Below are 25,317 nucleotides of genomic sequence, written 5' to 3' on the forward strand. Positions count from 1 at the left end.
ATGAGTGAGCCCATCTGACTTTACCCCCATTTACCCTTCTCAAAGTCCTACATTGAGCACAAGTGCCATACCCAGTGCCCTGGCACCTCTTTGTGTGGCCCCCAACCTCCAGACTCTAGCCAAGACATACTTATCCACTGCCAACCCACAGGCCAATAAGAGGACAATAATGAGGAGACTCAGAAATGAAGAGAGAAACATTACTACAGACACCAAGAGAGTAAAGATATTATAAAGAAATAGGTTAGAGACCTAACTCAACCAGATTAGAAAATGTAAAAGAAATGAAAAATGTCTATATACAAGTACCATTTTATGATCTGAGGTTGTATTTACACACACACAGACACACACACAATATACGCACAACATGATTTTGATATTCTATCAAAAAGCTGTACTACTGACTCTAAGAGTAGAACATTAGTAGACACACTGTCATAGAGATAAAGACACGAGGAACGTTACATGTGAAACACAAGATAATGTGTTCATCTATTTCAGTCTTACTTTTTATATAAGCCTTTCCCCAAAACAAAGATGAACTCTTGTACAACAGAGAAAGTTGTACAGAAACTTTTATAAAATATTCGCCAAATTTTAACCATTTCTCAGCCACCAATCCTTGAGATATAAATATGGTCACTTAAAAGTATTATAATAAATGCTCTTGAATAATCTTCTATAAAGAAGAACAATGTTTTTCTTACCTCAAATGCATTTACAACTGTCAGGTGATCACTTCTAGTCTCCTTTGCCAACTCCTTTCTTCTTGCATCGGCAACCTTTTCTTTTCCCTAAAAATTAACAGGTGTAGCTTAAATTTGTCTGACGTAATAATTATGGATATTTTGTTGAAATATAATGAAAAATACATGTGAGCAGTAAATAGTTTTAGCATTAAAAATGCCCAGCCTTTTTTCCATCTTTCTTACCAATGGAATGACGAAGGGATCTTTAAAGCTGAGACTAGCAGCAATAGTGAGGACTGGATCTAAGCAACAGAATAAAGCTCCAAAAAGAATCATTTTTCCAATATGTGGCTCAACAGGTAATCGGGCTAAATGGACACCAAGAGGTGTTAATTCTTCTTGCTTATCCAAAGCGCTCTGAAAGAAAGAATTTTCTTACAGCAGGTATAGCAAAGCACAACATTAAAAGCTACTGTAGTTAGCTGTAAAATACACATTCTCTTAAGCCCCCAAATGCCCAGGCACTGTTTTAGGTGCCTTCAACAGGAAGAAAAAAAAAATTCTGACGTCAGCAAAGGCCAGTGACTTATTCAAATTAATCTACAACATGGAAATGTAATGTCAGAAATAAAATCACCTGTGGTCAAGCAGTTATGAAAAGAGAAGTGGGTGAAAAGCAAAGTCCCTAGAGTCTAGTTTAGGTGCCATGATGCAAAAAGAGGTAAGGGGCATACGTAGAAATGAGTTCAGTTTCGATTCCCTGGGTAAACTGGTTAAAATGAGGGCAGCTAGAAAAGACACCAAGGAAATATAAGGACATGGCTGGATAATTTACAGTGTTATTTTAAGCAGTTTGTTATTTTAAAAGCCTATCTTGGTGCTATAAAATCCAAATTCTTTAAAATTATCCATATGGATAGCTTCCAAACCTTTGACATGTCATTGACACCCTCCAACCCAACACTAATATGACTTTGCAGATAAACAAAAACATTCTTTCTCTACACGGTACAGTACAGTACAGAGAGGTACTATAAAGCATATGTATATACTGAGGTAATGAACTTCTAATTGACTCATAACCGAAATCACCACACACAGCTGCGAACAATACTACGTAGTCAGCACTTTTCTCATCTCTTGTGCTTCTCTTACTACTCTGGGCCAGTCCTGTGCCTTTCAACATGGTCCTATGGAGGAATGACTGTCAATTACAGTCACTTAAAGAGTTTCTCAGAACATAAGAACGAAATAACAAAACCAAAAACATCTTGTTCTGTGGATATAAGCTATAATAGTGAACGATAGTTCCAAGTATTATTACGGCATCATAGAGATAAAACATCTATATATATTTCAAAATATGTATCAAATTTGTTTTTATCAAATATCTATTCTACCATAAAAACACTTAAATATGACAAGAAAATATCATGGTAACCAGAAAGAGTAAACTAAGTCAACACAGTTCAAGGATACATATGAAGACCACTAAAGAAAAACGTCAAGATTTCATGTAACTTGAAATCAGTCTTGTACATGAACAAAACACAAGAAGTCTTATATCGTAAAAACATAAGAGTGCTGTATCAAGTCTGACAATGCTGGACTCCGGAGTGATAAGCTTTTAAGAAGCTGGTATACGCTGTAACATCTAAATCCAAGTTATACTTTTATAAAAAAAAAAAAAATCAAATTTACCAGTTCCATTAGGTGTTTTATGGAGAGCAATACTGCTTCATTTGATGGTGGATCCATTAACCTACTCAGAAAATAAGCAATTCCACCTAGCCTTAAAATCTGTGGAGACAAATAGTTAAATATGGATCAAAGACATAAAACATGCACTTTCCAAGAGCGAATTAACTAGTGAGAAAAGTTATATAAAAAAAAATCCCAGCAAGTTGGTTACTGAGCATATATACACACACACAAGGTAGAGTATTTGAAGATATAACAGCTAAACAGACCTGGTGGCACAGGACTATAATACCAGTTACTCAGGAGGCTAAGGCAGGATGATCAACAACTTAAGGTCACATTGGGCCAATTACTGAGACCATCTTAAAATCAAAAAAATAAATATAAATAAATAAATAAAACCCAACCTGGTGCGTGCGTGCGTGCGCGAATGCAGTTAATTCAGTGGCAGAGATCTTGCCTAGCATAAGCCATGGGTTCAATCCTCTGAACCACAAAAATTAAGTAACAGTAGATAACAATCACTGAGTATAGGTCTAACACTGTCTTAAGAATTTTACACAGGAACTTTATATTAACTTAAAATATCTGCTCACTAAAGCAGAACAAAGTTTCCAGGTAGGACGTGAGAATCAAAGACAGATACCCTGATCCTAACATTATCAACTGTTAGATATATATTGGAAGGATGTTTAAGTAGCTGCCTCACACAAGTAAAATGAAGTAGGGTCATACTATACTTTCTTCTACTAAAAATGTTGAAAACAACAGCATCACCCTCCATTTAGTTTGTTTTTCTCCCAACAAATATACCTTTATTTGCAAACAAAGTTCTTCCAAAGGAGTTCTCAAAATTTCTGGTAGCTGGTAGTCATCTAGAAGACTTGCTCTAAGGCCATTATACAGATGATAACAATGACCAGGCTGAACTCTTAAAAAGAAAAAAGCAATAATAAGAACATGACTTTTAGAATGCCACAAAAAGAACAGGCAGGGAAACCACTATCTTAGCCTGCATTTATTAATTAAAGAATATATTTAAATGTAATCTATATAGTGAGCTCTCAGATGTTGGAAACTCTTTTATGTTTGTAATTTAGTACCACAAGTGATGACAGAATTTATATACTTCTGAGCAGATTAGTATTTCGGAAGGCTCTAGCTGTATAGAATACAAGTTCTAAAACTTTCAGTTTTTTGTTGTTTTTCTTGTTGTTTGGCCTACATCTACAAAGACTCAATATCTATTATCTAACATTTTTCTGGTGTTAAAGACCTAATATTATCTATCACCTCATAGAAAGTAACCATATTTCCAGAAGGGATCACATGGTATAGTGGTTTTTGTTTGTTTGTGTTCTGGTCTCCAAAGAAACTATCAATCTATAGGCTTTATGAAGCATCAACTTCACAATACAAGAAACCATCTGGAAATCAGGTTAAATAGGGACAATCTGTAAAGGTTATAGCAAGCAATACAGAGCTTTATAGACTGAGCACACATACATAACAAAGGTATATATATGTCAATAATGTTTTCTTTAACTTTCCTTTTCTAACATGAGTCCATATCTAAGACAGTGACTATTTTGACCTTTAAGTGATAAAGGACAACCTTTTGTGACATCAGCTATGACTGTCACTAACATGACTAAAGTACAAATCAAAATCAGTCAGCACAACTACGTGTAAAGGTCAATACAAATACTGTTCTCATCACTAAACAAATGCTCTTATTTCTATGACTACACCAAAGGAGAAAAAGTGCTTCCCTTGTGTTTTACTGGGGATCAACAGTCAGAATCAGTACTGCTTAAAAGGACACTGACTAGAAGCCCAGACTGTGGAGCTGGGCTGCTTGGATTCAGGCTCTGTCTCTGCTTTGTACAAAGCACTGGAACTCTGAAGAAGTCATTTCTCTATACCTCACTTTCCTTATTCTTAAAACACATAGTTGATAGCTTAGCTATGAGGTAAGAATCAAACACATAAAGCATTTCGGAGAGGAGCTGGGACTCAATTATTGTTAGGTAATGCATACTTTAAGAACAGACACGGAAACAAGACTGTAAGTAACTAAAACAGGCCATTAATTTTAACTAACTAGACTAGGTGGTCAAAGAAAACATTCACAAAATAAGAAACTTGGCAGATATTTCCCAAAAAGGTATGACTAAAACTATTTTCTTATTTAAAAAATGTGTTGTAACAGGTAGGCGTGGGAAAAAACAAATGCAAACTACACTGAGATCCCATCTCACTTCTTCACTTGGTGTTAATGGTTAACACCAAGAAAACAGACGTTAGTGGAGGTGTGGGGAAAAGGAGCACTTAGGACCTTCTGGGGGTACCAAGCAAATTAATATGAAGGGTTTTCAAAAAAACTAGAGAACTGCTGGGCGATGGTGGTGCACGCCTTTAATCCCAGCACTTGGGGAGGCAGTGGCAAGAGGATCTCTCTTGAGTTCGAGGCCAGTCTGGTCTAGAAGAGCTAGTTCCAGAACAGGAACCAAAAAAAGCTACGGAGAAACCCTGTCTCGAAAAATCCAAAACAAACAAACAAACAAAAAACTGGAGAACTAACACATGACACAACTGTGCTGCTCCAACAGCCTATTGAGGTGCTTTAGTCACAATAGCCAAGATACACAGTCAGACTAACTACCCATCAACAGACAAGCTGATAAGGAAAATGTGTTGTAAAGATGAAATTATGATACCTGTAGGAATATGTTAAGCCACCACTCAGAAAGGCAAGTACCAAACATTCTCCCCTCTGCAGAACCTAAAGGTAAACTTACATACACATGAACTACCCAGATGATGGTTAGATAGGCTGGTAGATGGTCATAGGAAAATAGAAAAGGAGTGGAAAGGAAGAAGTCGAAACACAGGAAATAGAGGGTACAGAGAAGAGGGGGTATGTTACATGGAAGAGGAACTGTCTGAGTAAAGGAAAAGGGTAAGGGGGAAGTGTAATCATACAAATGTAAAAGAGATTTTACAACCTTATTATTTTATATGCCAATTAAAAATCAAATACTGACAGCCCAAAAAGCATTATGAATTAAATATAGTACACAAGGTAACTCTCCTACTAATACTTCTACATCACAGCAATAAAATGTGCTTAGATTTTTTCCCATCTTCTCAAGGGCCTGGACAGCATTTATGTCCCTCTTACCTTCCTGCTCTTCCTTTCCTCTGTTTGGCATTAGCTTTACTAACCCACTCAGCAGACATGGTACTGATGTTGTTCTGTGTGTCAAAGTGTGTCTCTTTAATTTTTCCTCCATCTATTACATAAACCACATCATCTATGGTGATGCTGTTTGGAAAATAGATACATAAAATATAAGTACATCAAGCGGACCATTAACTTATACCAAGCCTATAGATTTTAAAAATATTTTTTTTATTTTTCTTAAAATATATTTTTACTGAGTCGAATGGTTTTAGTAGTTCGAATCTCACTGCTCTTCTTGCGCTTTTCAGTTTTACAGTAGCCAAGCCCACAGCCGGCAGCATCATCCCGTAGTTGCAGTACTTATGCAGCAATTACACTCTTATCATCCCATAGCCATCTCCTTAGCATTTCCACGATCTCATGACAGCTCTGAGAGCCGAAAGGACTAGGGTCTAACAGCAGCTACTAGAAAATAATCTGTTTCAGCAACTGAGCTTTAAATGTCTCATTAAAACATTAGAAATGTCTAAAGCTGAATGTAATTAATTATAAAATAATACTATCCCTAATTGGAGAACAGAAAAAAAGACTAAACCTACATCAGCTCCCATGTTTCTTTAGAGAAGTTTTGAAAAACAACTTCTTAAAGGTCTTCTTCAAAAAGAAAACTAAAAACAGTATAACAGCTTTAAAAAGAAAACTAAAGTTTACATTTGATTTTTTAAAAGGATTAAAGTATCTCATAGAGAACAAAGGTTTAAGTATGCTAATAATGTAGGGGTTCAAAACTTATATAACCAATAGCTGATATTTAAAATAGTTTTTACCTAGTCTCTGCAATGTTGGTAGCAATTACTATTTTCCGAACGCCAGGGGGAGTTTTTTTAAATACCTGTAAGAAAAAACACATCAAAAGTATACTAATTTCTGACATACTTTTACAGTTACTTCTTGAGATATTTGATCAATTTTAGCATTTCTCTTTAATAAATGCCATATGTTTTGTTTATAAATCTATCACTAACACACTCATTTTCAACATGAGGAAATCCTCCTTTGGTAAGTTAGCGCCCACAGATGCTAAGGCAAACAGAGGCGCTCCACTTTTACCACATCCTTAACGAAAGCTGGTGAGCAAAGTAAGAAAAAACAGCTCTTTAATCAAGGACAAGAAACATCAGAGAAGCAAGATCTATGAAGTCTCAACACAACTGCCTAAACAAGGCCTGATCAAGGACAACATCGATAAACATACTAACATCGAAAGGGGAAAGCCTTGAGGCCTCGACCCTAGAAAGAGAACTACGGACACCTGAGGAATGCTGCGAGCAGGAGAAACAGACTTTCTCAGGGAAGAGCACACCAGCTGATTAACCAAGACCAAGTGGGCAGCCCGAAAAATCACATACACATAACCAGTATTATACAGACTCAGCAGGTCACATTTATATATTTAAGAATGTGTTTACACACACCAACAACAACGCAGAAATAGAGGTCATGAATTTGAAAGAGCAGTGTTGTGTGTGATGCACAGGAAAGGTGAGAGGAAGGAAAAAGCGTGGGAAAACAATGTAAGTAATGCTTATGTTTCAAAACATAAATAAAACTCAGTAACTGTACAGTTAGCCTCAATCCGAGACAAAAAAAAAAAAAAATTGAAGAACATACCTGTGTCTGGTTTACTGTAGGCATCAATGAATGTAAAGGTATAATAAGAAATTTATCTGAAAATTAAAAAGTAAATTAAAGCTCCATTAAACATATGGCACATGTATGAAACAGTAAATTTAGCTGTTGAATCACACAGTTCTTATAAATTTATATTTCTACATATAGTCAAACTGAGCTTTTCTACAATGGGTTTCTGAGGGCTCCAATGAGTTCCAGTTAACATAGCTACATTTTCATTTGTTAATCTATTTACTTATTGATAAGCATTTGCTTATCAATTCAAGATCAAAACAAGCTTCTTTGCTGTTAACATGAACCTGAGTGTGTGTCTGTATGTATGCCTATGATGGCCAGAAGACAAACTGACGTTACAGGCAGTTCTTGATGTGGAGTGGTGGGAACTCAACTCAGGCCCTCTGGAAAGGCAGCAAGCATTCTTAACCACTGAGCCATAACTCCAGCCCCTGCCCAAATTCTTAGAATTTCTTTAAGTGGTGGGAGGCAGCTTCCTAAATCACACCCATGAAAGGCCACTAATTGTATCCTATTAATAAAACCTCCAATGAGATGGGAAAATTTGAAGTCCATAAATACCAATATTTTAATTTTAAAGCTCAATCTTATTAAGGAAGTTCAAAGAAAGGGTAAAATAATACTCTCATAAAACTAAAAAGCTTCCATTTGTGTATCCCATCTTCACTTATGACTCAGAACTTCTAGAAAACATTCAGTTTCTTAAATGAAAAAAATCCATCAGGCCTTAGATCCTCAAAATCCTTTACTAATGTAGTCCCGTAAGTAACAACTTCTTCACATATTACATGAATTCAAGTAGCAGTGTTGGAATTATAGTATAATACATTTATATAATACCTGATTTAAACATCACTTGTGACATCAAGAGATCATGTAAAGTGCTGATATTGTCCCAGCCTGGTAGAAAGACCAGTATTGCACCATCCTATATAGACAGGAAATCACTATTAAGAGGACCTCATCAATAATCACAATAACAATTCTATGCACACTTAAATCCTCACTAAAATTGTAGCAGCTCAGAATTTTAGCTATTTAAATGAATACAGATCCCCTTAAGAACTCAGATTTACAATCCAGAGATAATGTTTAGTCTTTTCTTTAAATAGGTTAAATGCCTAAAATATGTTATTTTGAGATTTCCTTCCAGTCCACTTTGTAAAAGCACTTAGGAAAGTGAGAAGTGAGGTTTTCATGACTTTGATATGTTAATAAAATTAAAATCCGCATTACTTGAAGAAAAACTAAACAAAACTAACCTCTTCTTCCAAAACAATGTATCGAATAAGGGCAGCAATCAAATTCAGATCAACTTTATCATCATCCATCCTTTCCAAAACATCTACGGTACTTGCAGAGTATCTACCAAGATCACACAGAAAGTCATGACATGCTTGGCAAGTTTTCTGTAGCTTAATCAGCTATAAAACCTTAACATTAACTCAGTCTGCATATGAACAACCAATCTACAGATAAGAGAAAATTAAAATTACTGGGATAATAACAGGTAAGCCAAATTGGCAGTGTGTAGCTGGAATGCAATTCTCCCCTTCAAGCACATTGTTGGTTCAGTTGTTCAGTCACTGTGTTCTAACCTCAAGTACATGCTCACCTTGTTCGCAGCTCCTTTATATACGCTGGCCAGCGTTCTTTATAGATTGCTTCTTTTTCCTCCTTTTCTTGTCTATTTACATGACCCTGCATGAAACCCCTCTTGAACTGGGATCTATGTTCTTTTTGTTCTGGAACATATCTAAAATAAAAGAGTAGTATGTATCTTCCTACATTTAAAACATTATGGCTTTAAGTATACCTGCTTTTACATTGGAGATTTCAAACCAGATTCTAAAGAACATTGTCGCTATATTTTCCAGCAAATGTTACCCAAAATATTAATTTAAGTATTAATACATAAAACTTCACATTTAAGATAAAAAGTATTCCCTGTTAAAGCACATAAGTTCTATAAGCGAGCTCAACAATCTAAATGAAAAATGATTTCTGAGCTACCTTTTATCTTTAGTTTTAAGTTTGCTCCAAAATACAATTTTTAAATAGAAAGTCCAAAGAAAGACCTAATGACAGCTTCAGAGAATAATTTGGACTCTGAAAGTTTTTTCAAACCAAACTGTGCATAAGATCCCTTGTAACACATATAAAATAAGATTTCTAAATGCATGACTTCAGCCCAAGGATTTCAATGAGATACTCCAGGAGTATCAGACACATGCCAGCACTGCAGTTCTGCTGTCACGTGACAGCGAAGGGGAGATGCAGACTGCAGGCGTAGTTTTCAAAACGAAAGAGGTACATGTGTCCAAGAATTATTCACTTGCATTGTGAGCTCTGAGAAAGAGGGTGGGAAGAGACAAAGGAAAACTAAAGCTACTTTAACCCCAAGGGTCTCAGAATTTAAAGGATAGCATCTAGACTGGAACCGGGAGGGTGAATGGAGTCTAAATTCAGTATCAAAAGAACATCTGTCTCAGACAGAGTAAATGTCTCACATGACATTTAAGTCACAAAATCTATCAGGGAGATGAAAATCCCAAAATGGAACTCATGAAAGAGGTGGCGACACTATAGCCTATGACCCTAGAGATGCTAAGTAACAAGGTGAACCCTAAGGAAAAGATATATAGATCCACCTAGAAAGGGGAAATAAACAAGGTCGCCTGACAAAATTGGAAGCATGGGGTGTGGGGGAAAGGGACGGTGAAAGGGGAAAAGGAGGAGAGAGGAGAACTTGAGGGAACAGGATAGTCAAGATAGGGAAAGGACAGAGACGGAGAGCAAGGAAAAAGATATTTTGATTGAGGGAGCCATTATGGGGCTAGCAAGAAACCTGGCTCTAGAGAAATTTCCAGGAATCCACAAGGATGACCCCAGCTAAGACCCTAAGCAATAGTGGAGTGCCACGTCCACAGCAGTGACTGCCGTGTAGTGACAAAATGCCTCTGCGCTGGCTTTTGCCTGCTGAAGGATTGGGGTTAGAGCTTCTTGGAGCGAAGCCCCAGGTGGTCCCCCTGGCAATCAGCAGTCCAGAGAGGACCTGATGCCCTAGGCAAATCTCGTATCTGGAGATGGCCTTGAGAGCGAGCCCTCCTAACACCTTGCCTGATCTTTCTCTGTATTTCTCAATTTTCCTGTTTGCAGCTGACCGCTTACCAAGAGATCAAAGTACGTCCTTGGCTCGGCTCCACCGTTCAATAAAGCAGTCCTTGAGGAACTGAAGTATGCCCCAAGCCACATGAGCCTGGGAAACTTTATTATTTATGAAACAGAAACGGCTAAAGTTGATATGTTATGAGGGAATCATCATAGTGAATCAGATTTAGAGAGAAAAGGAGAGTTAGAGAAAATTCCCCTTTATGGAAAGATTAGCTAGATCCCAGAAGCCCTGGTGTCTTTATAGTAAGAAGGAAAGAAAGAAAATTATTGATAACATGAGACCAGTTTTAATATATTGGTATAGGAACTATCATGAGAAAACTATTAGGGGATAAGGAGCAAAGAATAAAAACTATATAGATGGAAAGCTAAACACAGGACCCTGAGAACTAGTCTCCCACGGTAGAAAGTAAATAATGGTGTGAGACAGAGTTCTAAGAGACAAAACAAAACTAAAAGTCCTTGCCAACATCTTGAGCCCAGGAGCAGGTAGAAGGAGCTCTATTTTGATTATGCTTAGCCTTGATTTATGTCTGGAACCCTGAGTGGGGTGATGTAATGAACCTGCCAAGTTCTTTGATCTGTTTTGTACAAAAACTGAAGCTTTACAGAAGTAAAATTGCAGCAGATTCTCACTACCAGTGTGTCTGTCTGTCATTCCCTTGCGTCGTATCCTGGCTATCCTATCCTTCACCCTGTTCTCCTGTGGATAGCGGTCTCCAAGAGGGACGGTCCGTGGCAGTGGAGAGGGTACCCAAAATGGCCTTGCCCTGTAGTCAGATTGATGACTATCTTAAACATCACCATAGAACCTTCATCTAGCAACTGATGGAGACGGGCAGAGCCCTGTGGCGAAGCACTGGGCTGAGCTCCCAAAGTCCAGCTGAAGAGTGGGAGGAGCGAAAATATGAGCAAAGAGGTTAAGACCATGATGGGTACACCCACTGAAACAGCTTACCTGAGATAATGGGAGCTCATCAACTCCGACCAGACAGGGAGGAACCAGTATAAGACCAAGCTAGACCCTCTGAATATGGATGACAGTTGTATGGCTAGGGCAGATGGCAGGGCTACTGGCAGTGGCACCAGAATTTGTCCCTGCTGCTAGTACTGGTTTTTGGACCCCATCCTCTTTAGATGGATACAGGCTGGATATAGTGGGGAGGGCCTTGTGCCTTACTCTGAGGAGTGGACGGGGAAGGGGGAGGTGAAGGGGATGGAAGTAGGGGAGGGAGTGGGAACTGGGATTGTATGTAAAATGAAAAGATAAGATAATTTGTTTTCTTTTTTTTTTTAAATAAAAGTGAGAAAAAAAAGAATAAATCTGAGACAAGCAGAGTGATATATTAGTACTTTTTAACTGATTTTACTGCCTAATATTTACCTTATTTTTTCAATGATATCTTCCAAAAGATATTCCACAACTGGAAAAGTAAAACCAGGTATATGTATCATCGGACAGTTACCTACAAGGGCAGACAAAAACATAACCATGACTTTGTATTCAATGTTCAAAAGTAAAAATCAACACACTATAACTAAGACAGAATATTCTTAACCCAAGAAACAGTACAGTGCTACATCTTCTACTTTCCCACCTGACTTTTAAAAGTCTAGTTTTTGAGTTATTTTACGTCTACAAACTGGATAAAGCGCTCATAGTTGTAAGAACTGAATATTAGAGCCATTTTAGATTGAACTCAAAATACATTAAAAATCTATTATTCAAGATCGCAAAATGATGAGTCTTAGTTAAACTGACAAACAAGATTAAAAAGCATTGTTCTCTGTGGCAGCCAGAATGGGTGTTGATAGAAAGTTAAAGCAGGAACTAATCAAATGTTGAAATGTTTCCATCTTAAGGTCACTAACAGATTATCTCTGCCATTAAAATCCTTTTTGTCTCTCATAACAAGCAATTCAAGTACACAATAAACAAACACCGAGCAGCACGGGAGGTCAGAAGGCCTGAGCTACTGCCCCTGCTCTGTATCTCACCTGCATAAAACTGAGTTATTCCTATCAAGTCCTTATTAACAACCAGAAAGACAAGACCTTCCCCAGCTAGAGCATCATGTTATGAAGAGTGAGCTGGGTTATATTCTATAGGCATTCTTAAAGACTGAAAACAACTGTGTTGATACTACCATTTCAATTTCTTGTCCTTCCCCCAAGTATCTCTGTTACCGTTATGAGAAAGACAGACACTGAGGAATAATTCAACACAATGTACTTTCCCAAGCAGTCAGATCTAGCTTCTGAGTCTCTGTTAACTATGAAATGACAATCCCTGTTAATTATGCAACCTGGGATAAGTCACTTAACAGTTGAGGCTGCACTGTCATTTGCAAAACTGAGGCAATACTAGTACCTACCGTAAGATTTCCCAAGAAACAGTGAAAACATAGCTCACTACTACGTGGCACACTGACATCGCTCTCTGAGTGAGCACTGACACTAGCAAACTGTCAGCCAAGCCTGTGACAAAACATAAATGCTACAGAAGATCTGCATGCACACAGAGAGAGAACATAAAAATGTCATTCCTGTGGTTTGATTTCAGTGATGCCACATCACTGTCTGGTGGCAGCACCAAGAAACTAGCTATCTTCAGAGTGGGAGAGAAGGGATGCTACCACTTAAAACAGCAGGCTTGGGTCTTTTATCTAGGAAACTAGAACACAGTTAAAATACAATAAATTAGTGGACACTCAATTTTATTACATTTAGTACTGTATATATTTCGTTGCTGTTGTTCTGAAGTTTATTTACTGGTTTTGGGATACCTTTTCTAGGATAATTATCAAATTTTACTCACCAAAATATTCTGAAAATTTCTCAGCATTCAGTGTTGCACTCATCAATATTACTTTCAGGTCGGATCGAAAATTGAGAAGATCTTTAATGACAGTCATTAGAACATCTGACTGTAGATTCCGTTCATGAATTTCATCAAGTACAATATGGCTAACACTGGACAAACGCCTAGAAGACAAATGTGAAATTTGTAACTCAGTTTAAAACTGGAAACCATTTTTAACAACACAGTCCTGTTTAATAATTACGTCTCTGGACATCTGTGAAGTGTTGGTATTTATATAACTTTGGGGAGGGGTGCCTGTCTCATGTAGCCGAGGCTGGACTTGAATTTCTGAGTTGTCTCTCAAGCCCAGGGTCAAAAGCATAAGCTATCATACTCAGCTCTATGCTATGTTTTTTACTTCTTTACCGAAACATACTCACGAGTCTGACTGGAGCCACTGAAGAATGATTCCTGTTGTGCAGTATAAGATAGAACCTTGTTTCCTTGGCAACCGACTGTAAATGAAAATACACATTATTAATTATTGGTTTTCTTTAAGGAAGTACTGACTTCCACAAAAGTTTGAGAAATCTTTATACTTAGCTTTTAATTATAATAGCATGAACCACCATGAAGTAATGAGAAATACTACCCTTAAGTTTACTTTGACACTAAAATTATTTGTTTTACAGGTGCAACCTTTAACAATTAAAGATTGAATGAATTTATGGATCCCCTAAGATTCTAGTTTGGTAAATAGAAATCTGTTCACTTGAACAGATCAACCTGAGCTCCAGAAAAGGAGTTCAAACTTAGCAGAAATAGACAATGAAGTTAATGACAGATATCATTAAATAGAATCTATTAAATAGACTCTATCAAGTAGATAAGTGGGATCAACAGGTACAAGACACCCATTTAACAGGAATAATGATCTGCTACTAAAACTCATTTTCAGTCATTCTATAATAGGAAAGCACATTTCTGCTTTTGTAATTTTTGGTATTTTTGGTTTTCGAGACAGGCTTTCTCTGTAGCTTTGGAGCCTGTCCTGGAACTAGCCCTTGTAGACCAGGCTAGCCTCGAACTCACAGAGTTCTGCTTCCCGAGTGCTAGGATTGAAGGAACGCACATACATATACACATGCACGCAGACACAAATAAACATAATTTAAAGTATATAAAATATATGTTAATTCTAAAAACAAGAATCAACATAAGGGGGAAAAATCTCCTGATCCAATGTTTCACAAAAATCTACCTGCATACAAAAAGTGAACCAAAGTGAACACTGTTTACCTTTGGAGACGAATCTGGTATCCAGTACTATTACCACTGCCGCAAGACTCTGCCCTTTCTGCAGCTACTCGCTCAGCAACCTTTAATTTGAAACATAGTTGTAAATAAAATACAAATTCCTTTAGACAAAGGCACTTAACTGTCATAACAATCTGAAGTTTTAAAAAGTAGTTGATTTTCAAATGAGGTAAGAAACTAGACACTCACTGATGTCTGAGTTACCTAAAACTATGTGGTGTTTTCTTTGAGGATGGAACAATACCAGCTTCTTTTGTTCCTCATTTATCCGAATAAAGACCTTCAGGACTAAATTCTTTCTTATTTCATCATTATTTCCACAACATCTTTCCATGAGACTCTCTGACTAATTACTCTTTTTGACTTTTCTGCAGTAGTTAGAGACCATAGTCCAAACTTGAAAACTGCAATTTGAAATTAAGTACATATTAATAATTTCTCATCTACTACTTATGTGTAGCAGAGACTGGTGTCTAACTCCTTGGCTGCCTGTTTTCGAAGGCAAATACAAATATCAAATCAAAATGGAAAGTGAAATTTAATTATAATCATTGGTGACTCTTTCACTCCTTGCAATGGTAGGCTAACAGATTATCTGTTCTAAACCACTACAGCAAAAGGAAACATCTGAAACAGTATCTTATTTTTACCCTCATATGCTTCCTCTGAGGAGCTTCATTCAAAACTCAGGGTCTATAAAATACAGCTTCAAGTACTAACTAAGGCTTCAAAGGTCACTATTATTCCTGTACTCAAACACTAAAGGACAGATCACTGAAAGAACACTCAGTAAGCCTAGTGGCAGAAGTTACAGAAGCCCACGAAAAAGACTACAGCTTCTTGTCAATTCTATAAACATTTTATTGGCTTTTCAGTTTTTAGATTTGTACTGGAACTAATTAATCTTGAGTGCGCAAGCATCTACTGTTGATGGAGGAGACATAATCCACTTTTCAGGTATTATCAAATATTTGCCAATTAAGCATTTGCTCTCATAGGGACAATTCCTAAGTATAATAAAGAATCACTGCAAATCTTAAAAACCAGTTAGGTTCAATCAAAATTCCTTGGAGAGGAGAGAAAGAATTTTCACAAGTGAGTAACAGTTTACTTACTGAAATGGCACTAATTCTTCTCGGCTGAGTACACACTATTCTGCAGGCAGACCCTTTTCCTCTTTCAATGTAGTCATCCAAGATGAATTGCGTAACCTGAGTGGTTTTGCCACAGCCGGTTTCACCACTTATTACTGTTACCTGATGGCTATTGATTAAATTTACCAGCTCCTAGTTCAAAAGAGAAAATAAGTGAAGAACAGCGCTTTAACTTCAATCTGAAAAAATATTTCAAGTTCTTTCCAACTAAAGGTAAATAAAGACTAATTATATAGTAAATTACACATATAAATCTTAGAGGAAATGATATCTTAAAACTTTTAGATACACACTAATAATGTTCATACTAACAATTCACTATATTAACAAAACAATCACCCTGCTGCTTCAAGAATGTTATGTATTTTGCCCTGCACCTTTAACCCAGCCCTCAGGCGGATCTCTGTGAGTTCAAGGCCAGCCTGGTCTAGTTCTAGGGCAGGCTCCAAAGCTACAGAGAAACAACAACAAAAAAAAAGTTATGTATTTTAATATAAAACTTACATTTAAATTTTTCCTATCTATTCTAACAATGTGTAACATTTCAAGTTTAAACACTAAAACAGCTGGTAAACATTTGATCCTCAAAATCCATCCATGGCTTCTAGACATGGAGAACTAAAGCGCAGATGAAAAGTTTTTGAACAAACAATTACACCTACACTGAACTTGCCATAACTCCCTAAACAATACAGTACTTAACTATACAGCACTTCCATACATTACTAGAGGTGCTGTGGGAACCTAGAGATGACTCAAACTATGTGGGGGAACATGTACAGCTTCTATGAAAATAGAACACCATTAATAAGGACTTGAACATCTCAGGTTGTGGTACCCAAATATCCCAAACACTGAAGAGGAATGTAACTCACTCATTCAACAGATAGCTTCTGGTTGCCAATGTATCGGCAAGTGTTGTTCCAAGTTAAGATACAGAACAAACGAAACAGACCCTGACCTCAAGAACTTACATTAGACTAGGAAGGGAACACACAGATGTCAGGTGTAATAAGTGCTATGAAAAGCAAAGAAAAAGAAAAATAAGTAAGATTGGGAGGACAGAGCCAGATAAAGGACTATGTTATTCTATATAGGGAGTATGTGATGAATGGGACCCATCCATTAATAACACTATTCTCAGTAGTTCCTTATTTTTAATTCAAGAGCGTGGTCTTGAGTTAAGAGCAACATAATCTTTCAGAGACACATATGGAAATTCTACTTTTAGAATTTAAGTCTTTGGACAAAAATATCAGAAGACTGCTTCATACATTTTTAAGAACTCTAAAGCATTCAGTTAACATCCCTACAGGAGAAGGTTCACTAACTCTTGTTTCTTCACAATCTGGACCTTCTTTTAAAAAATACGTTAAACTTTCGGGAAAACCAAAGAGCATAAAGCATTTTTACCTTTTGCATTCCATATGAAGGCAGCTTTTTTCTGAAATGCTGAAATTTAAACAAAAACCATTCTCAGAATAAACATCATCAAATTATAATTAGATCATAGATAAATGTGTTAGACAAAGAATTTTCCACTATGTCATAGTGCACAAAAAGAATTAACTACAAGACGCTTACTAGAAGTGTGTTATTCTAGGTTAGAGAATGCCAAGTGACCCATCACCTGGTAATACAATAACAACCTCTAAATTCTTCTATCACTTTATTCTATTTTTATTCTAGATAATCAGCACAGATTTGGTTTCTACATCACTCCTTTCCCTAGTCATTCATACACCACTTATTAATGCAATAGGCACTGGAGCAGATCTGACAATTATAGAAAATTTAGTTTATCATTTCAGTACTAAAATTCTTATTAGTCAATTTCTGGGCATCAACACCTCATGGGTTTTATTTCACAGGGTTGACACAGAGCTCTTTGATAAATCTTTACACACACACACACACACACACACACACACACATATATATAAGTAACAGTTTTTGACTCACACAGCTTCTTACCAAATTTACAATTTGGTAGATTACAAATGTTATATAAAGAGAGCAAATTATTTGACTGATGTGAACTTCCTTGAGAATGTTTAAAGCTATTCTGGAACCCTGGACATATACTAATGAGTATTAGAATTTATATTCAATTAGCTCCATCCTGTGTTAAGAAAACAATCCTCAGCAGCATAGAAACAAGGCAGTTTTAACATCTGTCTTCCTGAAAAACAAAATAACTTTTAATTTAAAAACAAGTATTAATACATGAAAATTAAAAATTGGAACTATTCTAGGTAATCAAGGACATTATTACCACACTTGTTTGTAGTAAGGTTATTTTTCTCAAAACCGTAAATAAGACAGTCAATGTGATGGATTTAGGATTAAAATTTACAAAAATCATTACATATATCTTCATCTTTTCTTTTACAATCTTTTTAAAATTTTTTTCTTTTACAACTTTTAAGTTATTTAAAAATTATTTTATAATATCAAAAAATCCTAATAATCAATGACATCAAATGAAGTCACCTTAATGTACAAACTATTACACAGCCTTTAAACTACAATGGTCAATTCTTTTCTGTAATGAGTGTCAGGTTCAGTCAGAGAGCCTGTCTCAGAAATTAAGGCAGAATGTACCCTACATCCATCAACATCTGTCCTCCACAAGTACATACCTACGCACACACACACACACACACACACACAGAAACACAGTGTGTATTATCAAGAATGATTAAAGTGGTTTTGGGGGGTAAGGTTTTGCTCACCCATTAAGAAAGTTTCCTGTTCTTCCAGAGGACCTGAATTCAGTTTCAAGCACCCATGTGTTGACCAGCAGCTAGCAGTCACTTCAGCTCAAGAGAATACAATGCCCTCTTTTAGCCTCCATGGGCACCTGCACTCACAAGCACATTTGCCACACCACCTCTGCGGCAGCCTACACACACACACATACACACACACACACACACACACACACACACACAGCCTTGTCTCTCTCTCAAGAAATAAATCTTCAGAACATTTTTAGAAATAGTGAGATAACTCCAATATCAATAAAGTGCTTGCTTGCCTTGCCATCATGAAAACTAAGTTTATTCACCAAAACCAACATTTGGAACAAGAGCCAGGTGTAGTGTGCTAACATTAGGGAAGCAAGAACAAGCAGATCACTGCGCTTGCTGGCCAACCAATCTAGCTTACTTAACGAATTCCAAAAGACTGGGAGACCTTTTCCAAAAAGGCCAAGATGACACCACACATGGTGGCGCACACCTTTAATCCGAGCCCTGGAGAGCCAGAGGCAGGCGGATCTCTGTGAGCGTTACAGAGACCCTCTCTCAAAAAACAAAAAACACCCAAGGTGGGTGATTCTAAGGACTGACACTTCGGGGCCTCCATATGCACACATATACATATGAACAAAAAAGCTGAATTTTAAATATAGTTAATTTTCTAATAGAAATAAAACATTTACTAGTAACTGAGAAAGAGGAAGATTCATTTTTTTGAGGCTCGAACAGTCACCCATCTGAATTTTGCACCTTATACAAAGCAAAGAGAGACAGCAATTAATTCTTTGTTCATAATGTAAAAGTTCTCTCTGCCAAATGATTCTGAAATAATTCACCTCGTAAGTCTCACCAGTGTCCAAATCAAATTGCTCCAAATAATGGGCATCAAACAGCTACACAATTTAGACCCTGGCCAACCTCAGCTTATCTTATTCTAATAGGAAACTCAACCTCTATCAATGCAGCCAATGGGTTAATACTTTCTCACAGATTGGATAGTGTGCCTTCTCAAAAATAGCAATATGCACTTATAAGATATGGATCCCAAAATAACCTGGATATTCCTCTAAATACGCATGTGTGCACGTTTGAATATTATCACATATACATCTAGAACACCCACAAATTATATAATTTTACGTTTGGATTGAAGGGGACTTTAAACAGCTTGTCGACACAATAATTTGTACAACTTCAGCCCTTGTTGCAGCAGCACACTTAAATGCTGGCAAACATAAGATGGATCATCTAGCTTTGGAAATTTTAAAATTTATCATCTGTAAAAGGAGGAGTCCTGAGCTGAAAGAAACTTCATAATTCTGACAATCTGGCTGGACTCACAATTTCTTACTAGATTGGCCTAGAAAACTGTGTTCCCAAAGGCATTAGCAATCTCAAGCAATTCTTCTCAACACATATGCATCTGTGTAAATACGATACAGACTAGGTTGTATGGAATTTTCACCCAGCTTTTCTCTGCCACCCAAGAAAGTCCGCTCACAGAGGGAGGTGTCTTTGAGGAATCGCACTCAACCATACCAGGCACTAGCCTTCGACCATAAGCCCACTTCTCCCAAGGTAGGGAGAAGAATGACTGACTTCTCACCGCTTGCTTCCCATTACCTGCATCTCTATATACCGAGGGTCAGATTTTTTCTTTTGTAAATCTTCTAATAATTGCTGGTCTAAGCCTCCATTTGGCTCATTTTCTTGCAGTAAGTACTCAGAATCTCGGTCAATGTATGATTTGTCTGTGATCCTAAAAGTCTTTTTTTCTTGGTTTAGCGATTTCTTTTCCTGGTTGTCTAATTTCTTCTCTGAGTTATTTTTTTTCTCTGAAGACACTTCAGTACCATACCTATAACCACAGAATGAAGAGCAGAAGGACCAGATGAAGAGCTACTTCAGGGACTGGAACAAAACAAAGCACTATATTCTCCAAATACTTCAAAATCTCCAGCACTGAAAGCAACACAATGCAGTTATGAACTACGCTTAGATTCTTACAGCACATTCAGACTTTCCCCCATTTTTACATGGATTATCACAGATAATTAATTCCCTGTGGTACTTGAGAAATTAAAATCCACACAACAGCCATTCATCCTTTGCGGCCCTTTCTACTGTTTTGCTTCTCTTGATTTTTCAAGGATTTGGTTTATTTGACAACTTCTTTTTCTGCTGCTGCTCTTCCTGAGATCTAAATGGGAAGCTACATTACATAGTCCCCAAACACTTCTAATTTTTCCAACAAACAACATGGCTTTTGCAGCCTTCTGAAACAGCAGCAATTTAACTTTATGTAGACCTGCCCCACAGAAGACTTCTGGAAAGAGAAGATGATAGGCGGGTAACACAATAGTCAATATCTCACACGGAGTGAACACTCTTGACACATAGGGAACACAATATCTAAAATTTCTCTTAGAGTCAAGTGTGGTGGCGCACACTTTTAATCCCAGCACTCAGTAGGAAGAGGCATATGATCTCTGCGTTCAAGCCCACCCTGCTCTACAGAGTGAGTTCCAGGACAGCCAGGGCCACAGAAAAAGCCTGCCTCAAAAAAATAAAATGCATTTTTCTTTCTTCAAATCTATTTGCACCACTTAAAAAAGATTCTTGAAAACTAATTCTAACTTCTGAAAAGACTAAAAATGGAAGTCTTGTCTTTTTTTGTTTGTGTTTTGTCTAGTCAATGCTACAACAAAACTTTTCCTTTTTGATATTCTTTATGAGAATATTTTCTATTTACCCATGATCCTCAGGAGCAAACCAGGATATCTGTGCTTCTGACTCTTTATCATTCTTAGCTTGGACAGAATTCAACAGCTGCACAATTTGCTCTTCTCGTCGTTGATCCATGTGTACCACGGCTCTCTGTTTTATAAAAAAGAAAATTGTTATCTGTTAATGTAAACATGCATAAAATTACTTTACATCTAAAATGAAAAGATAAAGGCAAAGTAATGTTATATTCAAATACATATAAGAAAGTTAGTGACCTACGCTTACCCGCTAACCTAATCTCACTCCGTAAGTCAGATTCATGGCAATATTTGTGTGCCCTTCTAGGCCTCTTAGTTTACACATGTCTACTAAATCAGCTCTAAAGATGGCCACCGAGAAGAGCATGCTGGTCTCATGCCCTCAGTCCCAAACAGAAAATAAGTGGTCATTAATGCCCAATCTCTTCACCAAGATACAAAGTAAAAGAATTCCTTCAATTTTTCTACCCTATGATCTAGTTTTGTTTCTTCCCAACAAACCTGCTGCCAAATGCTCCATTTCTTCATCCTTCCATTTCTCGACACCCTACTGCAGTGTTTTACTAACCCGTCTCCATAGCTGCTTTTATCAAGATCTTTATGACAGCCATGCACTGCCTGCCACGACCAACTTATACACTCTTCTTCCCTCCTCTGGCTAGTCCGCCTTTCATCTTTTCTTCCAGACTTTTTCTGCCCCTTTTACAGGCAGTAGCACCGCATCATCTGGAAGCCTGTTAGCAAAGGAGACTCTCTCAAGTCTGGTCTCAGTCATAGACATTGACAAGGTACCAGGTGAATCCCACACATATTCAAGTTTGAGAAATATAATCTGTGAACTTCAGAAACTAGGTGTTCTTTTCATAGTGTACCCTCACTTCAAAAGAATCCATGGATCCTTGCATTGCCAAATGCTAACTCTAGTCAAAGATTTCCTAGGTCAGTGGTTCTCAACCAATGGGTTCTGACCCTTGGGGTCCAAAGGCCCTTTCACAGGGGTCACCTAAGACCATCAGAAAAGATATTTACATTATGATTCACAACAGCAGCAAAATTAGTCATGAAATAGCAACAAAAATAATTTTATAGTTTGGGGGTTACCACAACATGAGAAATGGCATTAAAGGGTCAAAGCATTAGGAAGGTTGAGAACCACTGCTCTAGGTTATCAGAGCAATCCTGAAATCCTCATTGTATGCCTTACACCATCAAACTCTGTCTTTTAAAATTCTCTCATTTGAATAGACAGTCCATATTCTCCATATAATAACCTTGTCTTCTAAGTCCCCTAACACACTTATCTCTGTAAATCAGGTTTGCTATATTATGAACATAGTGACTAAGATACCAGCTCAGAAAAACTGAGTTTCCTATGCATAGACATTGAAGGAACAATGAGGCTGCAGTGGAATGCTTTCATTTTTTTAAGTAGAGGCTTTTTTTTTTTAATGTAAAGAAGTGGAAATTCTAGGTTACAACCATAACGAGCTGAGTGGTGAAAGGGAAAATTGCACAACTGAAAAACACACTTAACGATAATTCAATGACGTATTTTAGAGAATAAAACAGTATAAAACTTAATGAAGAGTAGAATTATCTCAGATTCAGGGCTTGAGCTCAGAACCATTAACTCACGGATGTTAAACCCAGATTCCCAGAAAATGCCAGCGAGCATGAGCACAAGAGCATGGCTTCAGAGAACAAGACGAAGTGGTTAAGGAGAAAATGAAAAAAACTGGTCTGTGTTTGAATTACATTTCCGATGTATTATACAAGGCACTTTTCATCAAGTCACTAAAATGTCATCCCGAAAGCTGTTGGGCAATGATTTATTTTTCATTAGAATGGGTCATTTAAAAAAGCATGATGTTTTCTATACTACAGATCTTCATGACACAAATCAAACTGCCAATCCCCTGATGAGATTAGCCAAATGCGGCCCTATAGAGTCTTCCCTGCAGGCATGATAAGTTTCTGTTGAGCTACTACTCAACAGAAAATTCAGATGCAGAAACGAAAGGGAGAAAGGAAAAAGAGTCGAGCACGTGATTCACTTTAATACTAAAACTATTAGCTAAACTATTTGTGACAGGGTGTTACTGCTTTCGATGGCTGCTCCAGACAAAGAACTTAAAAGTGGCAATAAGTTTTCGAAAGGAAAAGATGACATTACTAAAACAAAAAAAGTCTGCTTGGGCTGGAATCTGAATTAGGCATTCACCTCCAGTTCTCAAGTCCGCAAGCAGAGCATGCACGGGGGCTGCAGCAGGGATGGCTTGCGTTAGGACGCGCAGCCCGTTACCACAGGCTCGGCCGAGGCTGCACCGAGCTCGAGCCGACGCCGGCGCCGGCGCGTCCCGCCTCGCCCTCCATACCTCCTGCCTCTCGACCTCCTTGTTCTTCTGCGTCTGCTTCCTGGCGTACCAGAGGCCGATCTCGCGACCCTTCAGGTGTCCGGGATGCCGTCCCCGACCCCCGCGGCCACCTCCGCCTCCTCCGCCGCCGCCGCCCGGGCCTCGGTTCCCTCCGCCGCCGCCGCCAGAGCCCGGGCCGGAGCCCCGCGGCCCCGCGTCGCGGCTCCAGCTCTGGTGGTAGTCGTAGCTCATTGTCCCGGACGACCACTCGAGTCTAAGCAAAAAATCAACCGCTGAAAATGGCGTCCGGGCCCGGAAGCGGGCGCACATCCGCGTCGGCTTGGCTTCCGGCGCCCAGCGCGAGAGGGCGGTCCTTTGAGTGTCACAAGCAGGCATTTCCGGTGGCGTCACGGGCGCATGATGCTGAGAATGTGGCTCAGGTTGAAGTTGTGTCTGCGGGGTCCCCTTGGGTGATACCGCGAGGAGAGCGGCTCCGGTACGGCAAGGTTTTTAACCTAGACTGGAAAAGTGTGGAAATTTTTGTGAATTTACATTCCTTTGGTTAAAACGAAGAATTTGTTTTCAAAGCCATGGAGAGTAAATACATACACCACGAAAGCCTGGCCCAATGTGTACGCTCTTCAAACTGCCTGGCACCTCTTTTAGGGATCTACCTTTAAAGAATCTTCAGTACTGACAGTAAACAGCTTCCGTAAACACCCAACCTCCGCATCCTTTACTCTGCTCACTAATTAGAATGTAGCAAGAGGGAGCCGCACAGAACCACAGGGTGCGGTAATAATAATGGGATACTACGTAGTTTAGTTGTTGTCCGGAAATCTGGAATGTTCCATAATCTTTATATCAACACATTGGCCCATTTTCACATCGATATTAAGGCCCAGGAATAGGGCTTATTGCTAACATTCTCCTTGAAAATCAGAGCCCTTAATTTTCTTCTTTCAGGTCATTATGAGATTTTACTCTGTTAGGCTTTTCCTTCTTTTTAAGATAAGGGTTTATGCAAGAGAGCTGGGAGATTTGTTACTGCAGCAAATAGTCCTTGCTTGTGTGTTTTATTTCTAAGAGTTGCTGGTTTGATATCATATTTGGGCTCACTGATAAAATCAGACTATGGCAGTCTGATGAATGTGTGCAGTTAATTCAACCTTGTATCATCAACAGGTGTTCTGATGGCTGTCATTCCTGGTTGTCTTACCAGCAGAAATTTCAGTTGACGTCAGCTTTATGGGTCCTTGGATCCATCCCAGTAATCCCTGTGCCACCAAACAACAACTCTTGACCTTTTATCTCCTGTGTACTATAGAGGAGCATCTGGATCCTTTCTGAACTGTTTAAGAGTTGAGGAAAGTTTTGCAGTGTTGTTACAATTTGTACTAGGCAGTTTTGGGTCAACCTGATACAAGTTAGAGTATTTGAGAAGTGGGAACCTCAGCAGAGAAAATGCGCTCTTCAGATTGGCCAGTAGGCAAGACTGTGATGCATTTTCTTGATTGATGAGTGATGTGGAAGGATCCAGATGCCAACAATAGCCAGAAACTGGTAACAACCTAGATGGCCCTCATCTGAAAAATTGATAAAGAAAATGTTGTACATTTATACAAAAGGGTAGTACTCAGCTGTTAAAAGCAATGACATCAAGAAACTTTCTGGTAAATGGATGTAACTAGAAAAGAATTC

At 38.0% G+C, this 25,317-nt stretch overlaps 1 protein-coding gene across 2 annotated transcripts in view; it reads right to left on the reverse strand.

Annotated features, from left to right (window-relative positions):
- The window catches only part of Dhx36 (DEAH-box helicase 36), a 32,978-nt gene extending 9,037 nt beyond the window's left edge, over positions 1–23,941 (reverse strand). For both annotated transcript variants that reach the window (XR_007592736.1, XM_050147410.1), the window contains exons 1-19: positions 23,638–23,941; positions 21,250–21,374; positions 20,121–20,355; positions 17,149–17,187; positions 15,697–15,867; positions 14,564–14,643; positions 13,705–13,779; positions 13,280–13,446; positions 11,846–11,927; positions 8,903–9,043; positions 8,550–8,652; positions 8,128–8,215; positions 7,252–7,307; positions 6,408–6,472; positions 5,578–5,721; positions 3,207–3,324; positions 2,394–2,492; positions 936–1,109; positions 711–797 (exon numbers count right to left, since the gene is read on the reverse strand). Coding sequence is in view for 1 of the 2 variants with exons in the window: in XM_050147410.1 (XP_050003367.1) it covers positions 711–797; positions 936–1,109; positions 2,394–2,492; positions 3,207–3,324; positions 5,578–5,721; positions 6,408–6,472; positions 7,252–7,307; positions 8,128–8,215; positions 8,550–8,652; positions 8,903–9,043; positions 11,846–11,927; positions 13,280–13,446; positions 13,705–13,779; positions 14,564–14,643; positions 15,697–15,867; positions 17,149–17,187; positions 20,121–20,355; positions 21,250–21,374; positions 23,638–23,868 (2,280 nt within the window). In the remaining variant the exon portion in view is untranslated. The remainder of the gene's footprint in view (positions 1–710; positions 798–935; positions 1,110–2,393; positions 2,493–3,206; positions 3,325–5,577; positions 5,722–6,407; positions 6,473–7,251; positions 7,308–8,127; positions 8,216–8,549; positions 8,653–8,902; positions 9,044–11,845; positions 11,928–13,279; positions 13,447–13,704; positions 13,780–14,563; positions 14,644–15,696; positions 15,868–17,148; positions 17,188–20,120; positions 20,356–21,249; positions 21,375–23,637) is intronic.
- Between the last annotated feature and the right edge of the window lie 1,376 nt (positions 23,942–25,317).

Source organism: Alexandromys fortis, unplaced genomic scaffold (assembly GCF_014885135.2).
Source record: "Alexandromys fortis isolate MF-2015 unplaced genomic scaffold, M_Fortis_MF-2015_v1.1 scaffold_53, whole genome shotgun sequence".
In the NCBI taxonomy this organism is placed as follows: Eukaryota; Metazoa; Chordata; class Mammalia; order Rodentia; family Cricetidae; genus Alexandromys; species Alexandromys fortis.